Source organism: Mytilus galloprovincialis, chromosome 2 (assembly GCF_965363235.1).
Source record: "Mytilus galloprovincialis chromosome 2, xbMytGall1.hap1.1, whole genome shotgun sequence".
Classification (NCBI taxonomy): domain Eukaryota; kingdom Metazoa; phylum Mollusca; class Bivalvia; order Mytilida; family Mytilidae; genus Mytilus; species Mytilus galloprovincialis.
In genome coordinates this window covers 17,975,500-17,989,511 of record NC_134839.1, presented here as the reverse complement: position 1 = coordinate 17,989,511, position 14,012 = coordinate 17,975,500, and the positions used below count along the sequence as shown (strand labels likewise).

Here is a 14,012-nt window from a genome sequence, read left to right as displayed (position 1 = left end):
AGTTCAGCTGAAGGAAGACTTCAGTATTGTGCGGCCCATATACAAAGGATGCATTGGAAGAAAATGAAACCTGCGACCAGGAATGCCAAAAAAGTTAAAAAGTCCAAAAATGAACATTGAACTGTCATTGTCTGACATGTCTGTTGTATTGTAAAAAAAAATTAAAAAAGTATTTATACTTGAATTAAAATTTGTTTTAATTCCAGATAAAGTACATAGATACTGACATATTAAAGAGTATTAAATCAATCCATGGTCACAGCACAAGCACATGTCATCAGTTGTGAAGTTCTGCAGTTTGTTTTTGGAATGTGTTTTGTTTTGGAAGTTTTTTTTCTTCCTCCTACCCATTCTTTTCTTAATAGGTGTCCATAAAACGAAATAAATAATAAAAAAAGAAAATCTTGAATTTTTTTTATTTTTTTTTTCGTCCTCCTACCCATTGGTTTTGTAAGAAAATTTCGTAAAACTAAAAATATAATAACTATGGGCCTGGACAAGAAATATTTTTAAATATTTAGTAAAATTGTGTTTTTTTTTTAATAAATATCAAATAATAGGGGAATTCCCCAAAAGGTGGAACACTTGTGACCATAGACATCATATTTCTGCAAATGAGTAAAAACATCCTATTATGACTAATCTTACTAAACTAACATGAACTTGGTACAGCTTTTCCAGTATGAGGATAAAATAACTCAAATTAAATATGGGTATCTTAATTTGCACAATTTTATTTAAACTGCAGTTTATATCAGTTTATGTACAATTTTATATCAGATTTTTTACAAATTTATTATCAGAGGTAAAAATAAGCCATGTCACAGAAAATTTCAAAAATAATTGGTAATGTATTAATTTAATGAGCTATTGTTGCCACTTGGAAATATTAAACATATCAGAAATTGCTCTTATTCAAGGCTTCTACTATCTAAGATAATTTTAATAGATTTAGAAAATTATTTTTTTTCAGTTAAAATATGAAAAATTAGGAGGACATTGAAATCATTTTCTTAAGTTTCTTATTTTTCCTGCACATCTAATTATATTTTCGGTACCATCTATAAATAATTTTTATAAAACCAAATTAACTGAATTGTCTCCCCTTAATCAAATTTTATGAAATTTGTTTCTGATAAAAAAAAATTGTGAATTTATTTTGATTTTTGCAAATGAATTAAATTTTTATATCTAAATTTTTATTCAGGTGAAGAGATTACATAGGTGGGGTAAAATACACCTGAGAGTTGAAAGATAATGGTCATTAATTAGATAAGTTTTGATATATTTATTACAGTTTGGATTTATATTTTATTTATTTTTTTAAATTGTGGGGGGAGCGGGGGGAGAAAGGAGGTGATAATACCTTTACATTTTTATGTCCCATTTATGGGCATTATGTTTTCTGGTCTGTATGTCCATCCGTTTGTTCATTCGTTCATCCATCCATCTGTCCCACTTCAGGTTAAAAATTTTGGTTAAAAGTTTTTGGTTAAAGTTTACGGTCGAGGTAGTTTTTGGCCTTTTTAATTTTTTAGGATTAGAGCGTCACTGATGAGTCTTTTGTAGACGAAACGCACATCTGGCATATATAAAACAAGAGTGCACACGCTGAAATGTCTCGCCTTCTATACTAATCATTGATATTATGTTGATAGTTCTAAGTATAAAGCTAAGCTTTAATACAACTGTCACATAAACTTAACATTAACCAAGATAACTAAACAAAGACCAATGAACCTTGAAAATGAGGTCAAGGTCAGATGAACCATGCCAGGCAGACATGTACAGCTAACAATGCTTCTATACAACATATATAGTTGACCTATTACTTATAGTTTAAGAAAAATAGACCAAAACACAGAAACTTAACACTGTGCAATGAACCGTGAAAATGAGGTCACGGTCAAATAAAACCTGCGCGACTGACATAAAGATCATAAAATATTTCCATACACCAAATATAGATGACCTACGGCATATAGTATTAGATAAAAAGACCAAAACTCAAAAACTTAACTTTGACCACTGAACCATGAAAATGAGGTCAAGGTCACATGACATCTGCCCGCTAGATAGATACACCTTACAATCATTCCATACAACAAATATAGTAGACCTATTGCATATAGTATGAGAAAAACAGACCAAAACACAAAAATTTAACTATAACCACTGAACCATGAAAATGAGGTCAAGGTCAGATGACACCTGCCAGTTGGACATGTACACCTTACAGTCCTTCCATACACCGAATATACTAGCCCTATTGCTTGTAGTATCTGAGATATGGACTTGACCACCAAAACTTAACCTTGTTCACTGATCCATGAAATGAGGTCGAGGTCAAGTGAAAACTGTCTGACAGACATGAGGACCTTTCAAGGTACGCACATATCAAATATAGTTATCCTATTACTTATAATAAGAGAGAATTCAACATTACAAAAAATCTTAACTTTTTTTTCAAGTGGTCACTGAACCATGAAAATGAGGTCAAGGACATTGGACATGTGACTGACGGAAACTTTGTAACATGAGGTATCTATATACAAAGTATGAAGCATCCAGGTCTTTTACCTTCTAAAATATAAAGCTTTTAAGAAGTTAGCTAACACCGCCGCCGTAACCGCCGCCGTAGCCGCCACCGCCGTAGCCGCCGCCGCCGGATCACTATCCCTAAATCGAGCTTTCTGCAACAAAAGTTGCAGGCTCGACAAAAAATAGTCCTGGTATCTGTGATGAGTTTATTCACAACAAGAACAAAATGGGTTGCCAAATTGTAACGTTGCTCTGTATGATTTGTTGTAACATTACTTTATAAAAAATACAAAAATGAATATATTTATATTTGTTTTCTGCCTTCTAACAAAAAAATGTCAGTTTTCCTATCGAAGGTTGGTGGTTTTCATGATCTCAAGCTTCCTCCAACAATAAAAACTGACCACCACAAAATAGCCTAAATGTGGTGCTTAAAAGTGGCGTTAAAGCATCAAATCTAACTGTTATCTGCAAGAAAAGAGAAAAGTACAACTCTATTTAGAATGAACAGCAAAACTGTTTGAATGTCGTAAATTAAAACTAGAGGCTCTTATCTTATTAGAGCCTGTATTGTAAACATTCTTGCTTCTTACAATTATCCCCATCTATAATGAACTTGGACTTGAACTTTTACTTCATTTTAATACTTCAATTAGGACTATATATACATTATATGTAAAATATATTGTTTACAGACAAGTATGGTCACACTCACAATAAAAGAACAGAGTTATTTTGCCACCTGTGTGGCTCATATCTTATCTGTCCAAGACAATAATTAAAAAAAATAAAATTTGTTATTGTTCTTAAAACGATTTTCAAAATAATATTAGAGAAATGAAGGTGTGAAAGTTCTAACAATAAAATTTTCATACAATTAATATTTCAAAGGGACAGATATTTTCTTGTTGTTGATGGGCTCTCAGATTTTTAATACTTTCAGACATTGCTGATAGAAAATGTGTACAACTGCAGCTGTTACAGGTGTTTATAATGTTAACATAATATAAAAATAATAACCTACATTATATCTTGTGTTTCTGTATTATAAACTTTACTTAATTCATGAAAAATATTGAAACACACTGAGTCCCAATAACCGAGAGAAAAAATTGGCCTATCTTTCCTATTTTTTGTTAGATTTGATGCTTTAACGCCACTTTTAAGCACCACATTTAGGCTATTTGGTGGTGGAAGTCGAAGCTTGAGATCATGAAAACCACCAACCTTCGATAGGAAAACTGACAATTTTTTGTTAGAAGGCAGAAAACAAATATAAATATATTTATTTTTGTATTTTTTATAAAGTAATGTTACAACAAATCGTACAGAGCTACGTTACAATTTGGCAAGCCATTTTGTTCTTGTTGTGAATAAACTCATCACAGATACCAGGACTATTTTTTTTATATACGCCAGACACGCATTTCGTCTAAAAAAAGACTCATCAGTGACGCTCGAATCCAAAAAGAATTAAAAAGGCCAAATAAAGTATGAAGTTGAAGAGCATTGAGGACCAAAATTCCTAAAAGTTTTGCCAAATCCAGCTAAGGTCATCTATGCCTGAGGTAGAAAAGCCTTAGTATTTCAAAAATTAAAAATTTTGTAAACAGATAATTTATAAATGTAACCATATCAATGATAATTCATGTCAGCACAAAAGCCTCAGTTAGAATGATAAACTTGCCTTCATCAGGAGCTATTTGTGTCATGTTTACAAATCTTTAATTTAAGTCCTTTCTATAGGTATTCCATATTCATAAACGTGTATGAAAATCCATATATATAAACAACATTGTCTAATTTGAGTACAGCTTTCAAGCTTATAATCACATGTACATGTACTATTATCTAAATTTATTTAAAACTGCCCTAAGATAATCAGTTGTCATTATCTAATATTCCCTTATACACTGATATCAAAAACAATGGGGATATTCTTTTCAAGTTCTATAGTGGTCCGTTCAAGATCTATCGAGAAATGCAGGTCTCCTCTGAGCTGTCAGTCAAGATAAAAGACCAAATATTTAGATAATGATGGACAAGATCAATGAATGTTTTATCTCACAATTCTGTCAAATCATCCAAAAATTATCACCTTTCACAAGTAAATCAATAGAAAATTTGTATACTGACAAATACATGTACATTTGTAGAACATCAATACAAGCTGTTGCAAGGATTCTTAATGAACTTATTTTTTAACGCAAAATATTCAAAGAGATTAATTTCTCATTGATAGAAATATCAAACAATTAAAAAAAAAAACACATTTATTATATAACAATACATATAATTATCATTATTTTACAAAATTTTCTGTTGATCTTACTGACAGATAAATTTTTTCTCAGCAAGGTGAATGACATGAAAAATAATCACTAGAAAACTAAGGGCGCACATGGCCGTTGTTGATAGCCTCTTGTTGTTAATGAAGGTAATATAGTGATAAACAGATTATCATTGGTCATCTCAACTCGATTGCTTTTCTCACTTTAGCCGAACTGACTCAAGAGAGAAAATCAATCTCATTGAGACGACCAATGATAATCTGTAATTATCAATTTCCTCCAAAAAAAACAGCAAAATGATGTAATAGAATTTATGATTAATATAAACTGGAGGCTTTTATTAAGAGCCTGTGTCGCTCACCTTGTTCTATGTGCATACATGTATTAAACAAAGGACACAGATGGATTCATGACAAAATCGTGTTTTGATGATGGTGATGTGTTTGTAGATCTTACTTTACTGAATATTATTGATACTTACAGTTTTCTCTATCTATAATAAACTTGGCCCTTTAGTCACAGAGGAAGATATTTTGTAAAAATTTACGCAATAAATGAAAATTGTTAAAAATTGACTATAAAGGGCAATAACTACTTAAAGGATTCAAATGACAATTTTGCTCATGTTGACTTATTTGTAGATCTTAATTTGTTGAACATTTTTGCTGTTTACAGTTTATCTCTATCTATAATAATATCCAAGATGATAACCAAAAACAGCAAAATTTCCTTAAAATTACCAATTCAGGGGCAGCCACCAAACAACCGGTTGTCAACTTGATCTGAAAATTTCAGGGAAGATAGATATTGATTTCATAAACAATTTAACCCCATGTCAGATTTGCTCTAAATGCTTTGGTTTCAGAGTTACAAGACAAAATCTACATTTTACCCCTATGTTCTATTTTTAGCCATGGTGGTCATCTTTGTTGGTTGGCCGGGTAACCCCACACATTTTTTAAACAAGATACCCAAATGATGATTGTGGTCAAGTTCGATTTGATTTGGCCCAGTAGTTTCAGAGGAGAAGATTTTTGTAAAAGTTAATAACGACGGACAACTATGACGACAGACAATCGACACCATGAAGTGATGAGAAAAACTCACTTAGGTAAGCTAAAAATCAAATTTAAGAGGCCAAATAAAGTAGGCTTAATGATAACCTCCATTTGCAAGAAGTTCACCAGAATCAAGGGTTTGGTGCAGGCTTTCTGCAATTATAATTTATTACAGTTTGTCTTCAAGGTTAAAGTTATTATAATTCCTGTTTGTACTCAAATCGAAGTATTTCTATTGATTATGTAAATTTTAGTGATACAGAAAAGTCTTGGACTCAGCCAAATTTACATATTTTTTTGATAAATGGCTCATTCAAGTACCCATGGTCTAATTGTACATCTATTCCTGTCATATTTTGATAGAAAATTTTTTAAAGGAAATATTTTGTTTGAAGAAAAAATGACCTGTGTAAGAGTTGTAGTTTTATTTGTTATCTTGAAGAGATTTTCTGCATATGAACATCTGTTTCACAGTTAATTTCCCCCAACGTTCAATGTTCTCAATACAAAATCCAAGCATACCTAAATGACTAATTTATGGCATGTAATATGTAGTTTTTTTCTTAAATCAAACAAAATGGTTTTTTTTTCAGATAAGATCCTGTTATGATATTTATACCTGTAATATTTTACTTAGATTATATTGATTGAAAGATTTCAGATATTGTATATTACATAAAGGAGTGATAACATTATATCCTGTAAATTCAGATATTAATTTATTATTGAGTGCATACATTATTGTGATTTATAAAGATTGAACAAATTGTGATTTTAGGAAAAGCAAAATACAAATGTACCGTATGTAATTGATATCAGAAATTGAGTGCTTGTAATTGTGATACTCAACAAGTTGCATTGTTTGTATTTATAAAAGCCATGCAATAATTTCTGAATTTACTGAACTTGTATGTTGAATGGTCTTATGTGTTTTTGCAGTACACTCATGAGAGTTGTGACACTTTGGTTAGTGAAGTAAGCTGTCTCTTGCTAATTCAAAGTGCAATGGCATCAGACATATTTTTTGTTAACATCAATTTATGTTTAGTTGAGTGGCATGAGGAATTTGCATGTCTCCCCAAGTTTGTATTATGGTGGAGGACCCAGGCATGCCAACTATCTGTACTACATTCATTGTTTTTTCTTTAAAATAAATATGGACAAAAACACATACTGGTATACATTTGATAAAGAAAGGGACATTTCCTTTCGAGGATAGGATGTTATAAACTTGCATGTAGTATCTTTGGTAATAGGTCTTTTTACAGAGGTGCGTCCCTTTTTTTAATGAGTGATTTTGTCGTGTGATTTAATCTGTCTCTTTCTTAATTAAAATGCCATGGCATTAAACATGTTAGCTTTACTCTCAAGTTATGATTTCTTAAACCTTTCCTCCATAGAGAGATTTTTTTAAATCGATCTTAAAATCTACAATTGATGGTTATAAAATTGATTTGTGCTGGTTTCACATCAAGTGGCAAATATTTCATGCAAATTCAGAAGAGATAAAATAAATCTTCTCAATAATTGTCTTTGAAAATTTTGCATACAATGTGTAAAATAAGGAAATATGGTATGATTGTCAATGTGACATTTTACAGCAATCCAATGATGTGGATACATGTAGGGAATGATCATTCATATTTTATGTGAGTGTTAGGCAGATGTATACATTTTTTGGTACACAAAGGGTCTTAGTATCTCAACACTTTCAAATTCTATGAAATTTAATTTTGGAAATAAAAAATCAAAATTTTGTGACAAAATATGTGACTAACACAAATTAAACAAGCTGGTCTGACACATAAAGTAATTAGAAGTCATCATTGTACATTCTAATGAAGAAGATGATGATTCTGACTATTCTTTTGTGGAAATTTCAATAATTTTAGCTTCATATGACATATCACTGGCCAGATACAAGGAACACCAAAACGTTTTTTTTCAGTATGAGTATACAACCCCTATATTTATCTTTTTATTCATATGGAAAATTCAGGTAGAAAATAAACTGTTACTGATTAGTGCATGTTTTAAACAAGGTTGAAAGCTTCAAAAGTAAAATTGATTACTTCGACAATAAAAATTATAAATATTCTTCCAAATATCAGTCAAAAAATGATTGTAAAAAACCCAAACATATTGTAAATAAAAAAACATAACTACAGAATCTCTTCCTCTTGGTCAAAGTATTCAAACTTTTGTATGTTTACTTTTCCCATTGTATAGATATACTGTCTGATTTAAGTATTTAAAGTTGATTTCTGAAAAAAAAAAAAATCAAAAGGAAAAATGTGGATTTTTAAGTAAGGCCTTCTTAAATGTATTTTTATGACTAAAACACAATAAAACAAATTTAAATAGGAACAATGTGTTTAAAATTTAGTCAGAAATCAAATTTTTTTTTTATATAACTAAATCTGTGTTTATATTGAACAGATTGAAAATATATTATCAATATTGGATAATTACAACATCTTATACAGTTTAAGGTGGTACCCAACACTTTCACTAAAATTAATTTGGCTCATTTAATTTTCATAAAATTTTGACGAAGTATTTACTTTGACCCTTTGACAAAAATATAAAAATTTCAAAAATTTGAACCAAGCATTTTATCAGAAAAATTACACTGGTTATATAGCAGTTTGACAAACACTAATTTTGATCATTGAGAAGCTTATTATTCCCTTAAAACACAACGTCATTAAAACGTTTAGATGATTTTACAGAGTTATCTCCCTGTAGTGTTAGGTACCACCTTAATTAGTTTATACATGTATTTTAGTCTACTAAGAGGATATTTTTTTTCTTCAGGTAAATTAAACAATGAATGATGAATTTCTCTTGGAAGACGAAACATAAAGGTTCCAGTGAATAAATCCCCTCCCCCTTTCAAAAAAAGAAACAAAATGTACTCAATAGTTAAATTAATTTGGTAAAAATATGGTCCTCTTTCTCAAATTCACAAAAGCTCCACCAACATATTCAGATTGGAAACAAGAAAGACAAATCCATTACTGACCATTCATTTTTGTTGTCACATTAGTATCTAGGATTAAGAGTATATATAAGTCAATTTCAAATACTTAATGTATTATCAAGTGACTAGATAAAATTGATCATACATGTACACTTATCATGAAGATAAAACATTTTCACTCACTTGATTTTTTTCCCAATTCTACAGAATTATCCTTTACTTCCTTTTTCCCCATTTTTTACAAGTTTAGGCCATGTTTAAAAAACAACACCTTAAAATCAATCACTGCCTATACAGGTACATGAACGCCAATCAAGGCCAAATTTTTCAGCTTATCTAAGTTAGGTGTATTTTGCTGGGCTTTCCACTCAGGAAATAAACATCTTAACCATAGCTGATAACAGGTGATCGGTTTACCTGTAATTTATCATGGTTCAATTTAAATAATTAAAAACAAGGAAAATAAAAAAATTTAATTGAAAAATAATTGGCCATCTTTAAAAAAAGATACCAATAAAACAAATCAATTCTCAATTTCTGAATCTTAAAACAACCACTTCAATAAATCAAAGAGCAGATTGCTCTGAGGGATACGATTGACATTAAAATTGAGAATGGAAATGGGGAATGTGCCAAAGAGACAACAACCCGACCATAGAAAAAAAAAAAAAAAAAAAAAAAAAAACACAACAGCAGAAGGTCACCAACAGGTCTTTAATGTAGCAAGAAATTCCCGCACCCGGAGGCGTCCTTCAGCTGGCCCCTAAACAAATATATACTAGTTCAGTGATAATGAACGCTATACTAATTTCCAAATTGTACACAAGAAACTAAAATTAAAATAATACAAGACTAACAAAGGCCAGAGGCTCCTGACTTGGGACAGGCGCAAAAAATTGTTTTCATTGACACATGTATAAATGTAGCTGGATATTATCATTTTCAAAACTAATTCAACTGCACCTTTAAAATGTAATTTAAGTAATCTGAATAGTTACAAAATAGCCAATCCCGGTTAAAAGTGTATGAACAATGTACTTAGGCCTATTGTGTTTTATTTTTGTACTATCAATTCCAAGTTTACTTTCCACAGCAGTCACTGAGACTCAAAGTGAGAGAAGTATTTCACTTCGTATCTTATAACCTATTTTCCTACGTTAATTCTAGGAGGAACCCCATTCCTAACTCTTTAAATATTTAATTTCCTTTGGGTCAGTGATCATGACTCATTTCCGTACACATTCCTCGGTTTAAATTGCCATCGTTTTTAATATAATACGACGTTTATCGACAGAACGAGTTAATTTTTCACAACGTTTTGTTTTGATTCAGAATTCACGGAAGTGATAAATCCGGAAGGGAGACAACTAGAAACGATAATATAGAAGACTCCATTTCGCCTGAAGGGGTGTTGAAAGTAACCTTTACGATGTGGACTACATTCATTTTAATTTAAATGATGCATATGATTTAAAATTATGCAACAACAATAACCCTCAATAGCAGACATACATAGAAAGGATCCCATGAGTTATAAATTAATCAATTGAGTGGGGAATCCAGGGCAACCATTTAACCTAGTACCCCTTGAAGTCAAGAAAACTATATGCATGCACATAATTACCTAAACAAACCATGTAGTAAGAACGTATAGTAAACCTAAATGGTTCTCTATTTTTTTTATGCAAGTACAATATCAAATATCAGTTTAATAACGGTGACATATAAGTAAAATTCCACTTCAGTTCTTATATGACAGAAATAGATTTATCGGAATTCAGAGAACTCTCGCATTATTACAACTGGGGAATTCCCTCTGACGTGTTTCTAAATTTATAAAAACACTAAATATAAATACTGCTTGATTCTGATTTTCCGTGTTATTAAAAACATGCATATAAGTCAAGGGAAATATCAAACATGAAGATTATGAAAAGGACATTATAGGAAAGTTGTTTAAGTTCAATCCCTTTGGTTTTTTTTACCTTTTAAACCAAGACAATCATAAGAATCTGAGATGGTCCTTCATGTTTAGAATAAAACGGTTGACATGAGGGCATTATCCTGAGCCACTGGTATAAGTCTACAGATTGCTTGAAAGCAATCATAACCAAAAATAAGGAAATGAGGTATGATTGCGAATGAGATAACTATCCACCAAAGATCAAATGAAGTGAATGTAAGCAATCATAGGCCTTCAACAATGACAAAAACTTGTACCTTATAATCAACTGTAAAAGGCAATATATTTGGTATATATATGAAAGCACACGGCCATGTTATGGCTGTTAGATTATGTACATTATGTTAACTTGACTTGGGCCTCATTTCAAAGATCAGAGATCAATGTTATATTTCTATAAGGCTTATTCCTCAGATAGTGTAGGATGATTGTAAAATGTACATGTCTTCCTGGGTGTTTTTTACAACTAGAATGATAAAATTAAAATACTATATAAAAAAAAGGTATAAAACACATTTGAACTTTCAAAATAAAGTGCATTAGTTTAAACATATTTAGTTATAGTGGATTGGGAAACAAGTTTTGCAACTTATATTAATCCCTTTCCACTCTGCGGGTGCAAGTGCTGCCTTGTAGCGGCATTAGCCTGCTTTTTTTTAAATCTACAAGGGTATGGCTCTCTCTTAACACGGGTCAGCCATTTACCATTTTAACAGATTTGCAGTTTAAAAAAAGACTATTTATTGGTATAAAGAAAAATAAGTGGTTTACTACATAATAAAAACTGTTTAAGGGGCTCCCGGGTATAAATCAATTTTTTTTATCTAATATAGGATTTCGGATTTCGCTATATTTTTTTATAAATGAAATTTATCATATACTTAATAGAAAAATGAACTAAAAAAAATGGGGTCACCGTTCATTTAAGCTCACAATCTGCCTCCGGAAGAAGCATACATTTTTGTTAATGTCCCTTTTTTCTGTTGAACTAATAGGAGAAATATAGGTAATATAGAAAAAAAAAAATAGCCTAATAACAGAAATCACTTAAATTTTACAATTATTTAGTTGAAGTACAGCATATTTGAAAACAATAATAAAAAATATAGGTCACCGATGAGTTAAAAAGGATATCAAAATTAATGCCAAAAAAAAATGGCATTTTTGCACAAAAGGGAGATAATTTGGAGCTTTTTCAATGATATAAACATTTTAAAAGTCATCTGGGACCAAAACGAATCGTTTTTTTTTTGGTTGATTTCTGTACCATATCATAAAGTAATAACTTATAGTGTAATAAGTAAAATTTGTAATGAAAAAATGAAGATTTGATTTTTTGCGGAAATTTACCTGTGAGCCTCCTTATTTGATATATAATATAATATAAAATATTTGAGTTTTTTAGAATCAACTTTTCAACTTGGCCATTTATGGGGAGATTACTCTTAAAGTAAATAATTTACACTGGAATGATAGTTACTTTTCATTTTTTACTTGTAGAAAGAAAAACAAATCGGTGACACCCCTGTTTCTTTTAAATATCCTGAAGCAGTCCCTGTAGACTGACTATCTTCTCATATTTCATGCGAATTCTTTTTGAGGAATTCCGAAATTATTATATATACCATCATTCCACTGTAACTTATTTCATATCACATAATTTTTGTCTGTTTAGGTTATTTTAACAAGGGACAATTACATTTGATAAGAAGGCAAATTACCATGATGACTGTTCAAAGGGGTTCAATAGACTTCAGCCTCAATTTATTGATTAGTGAATAATGTTTCACAAGATTCTTTCCTCAAGATAGTATAGAATAATGTTAAGATGAATGGTCTATCTCGCAGAGTAATATTGACCTTGACCTCATTTTCTTTGTTCAAAAGTGAACATTATGTTTTTACAGTTGGTTCATTTTTTTTTTTATAGATTATGTTAACTATGTCAAACATTTAATATGTATAAAATAATAATGCAAGATATAGTGGCAGAACCAGGGGTTTATTGGGATGGACCCTCACCTTGTTGTTTTTGTAAAATCAATGCTTTGGGACATAATGTTGGACCCCCTTTTAAAAATGACTGGATCCACTCATGTGCTGTACATGTCTATTTTGGCGTGTCCATAATTCCAAACATAACCACACGAATTATTGATGCGTCATGCTTAAATGCCTGTGCTAGGACCTGAATAGTAATTTAGACCTTCTTTAATTACCATTTCTAAAATAAAATTTGATCAGGCTAATCATTTCAGTTTGCACTCATTCACTCCTTTGGCGGATCCAGGGGGGGGGGGGTCTGGGGGTTGGAACTCCCCATTTTTTTTTGGCCAATCTATGCATTAGAATGGGGACATATAGTTGGAACCCCCCCTTTGTCATGGGTTTGGAACCCCCCTTTTTAAAATGGCTGGATCCGCCCCTGCACTCTTGTTCTATCAGTAGCACAAAACTAGGTACAACAATCTTGCATTGAAAAAAAACAGGGGTTCAATTTTTTTCTTACAGCTAACTAGCCCTGGACTTATTGGCAGCAGGATTTTACTAGCCCTGTTTGAAAAATTGGTAGCCCATCAAAACTGACCTGCTAGCCCAAGTATGCCTTACAAATCAGAGTTTGCTGCACAATACAGGGTGGGCGTCATGTTTTGAATTGAACATTATACACTGTATTAAACTACTAATTTTTATTCGTTGTTAAGTACTACGGGTTGTTAAATATCTTCTGGCACAGATAACATGTTCATTGGTTTTATCGTGTGAAACAAGCGGTTTAATTCTTGTATTTGTTGTCCCCAAATGCAAGGCAAACCTTTTATTGTTGTGATCGGGAAATCACCCGCAATATTCGCAGAACATGGTCTCTGGTTTTTCATCCTGGCGCCACAGCCGATCTTGCCCAGGGGAATCTTTCTGTCCATGTCGCTATAAATATTATTTTCCTCTTTTCCCAATCGTATTTTGCATTTTTTTGGGATGAATTTTCAACCTCATTCATACTGTACCCCTTTTATCTACTGATTTTCGCTTTGAAACTGACAAAGTTCCTTGGGTGCCTGTATTAAAATATTTTGAAATATTTTGTTGTATTGTTTCGTGTTCAACAGTTGTCCGACAAGACCAATACATTATACCCCAGGTACCATTAATTGGAAATCTTGACAGAAGCAATG

General features: G+C 31.3%; 1 protein-coding gene across 3 annotated transcripts in view; it reads right to left on the bottom strand.

The window, feature by feature from the left end:
* Positions 1–14,012, bottom strand: part of LOC143063037 (choline transporter-like protein 2) — a 152,273-nt gene that overhangs the window by 137,394 nt on the left and 867 nt on the right. The window contains exon 1 of one of the 3 annotated variants that reach the window (XM_076234950.1): positions 9,057–9,222. The exons of 1 other annotated variant lie outside the window; for it this stretch is intronic. In XM_076234950.1, the coding sequence (XP_076091065.1) occupies positions 9,057–9,108 (52 nt within the window). In that variant the 5' untranslated portion in view covers positions 9,109–9,222. Of the gene's footprint in view, positions 1–4,228; positions 4,387–9,056; positions 9,223–14,012 lie in introns of those variants that run through there. One more of the 3 variants, XM_076234951.1, reaches the window with a different exon arrangement.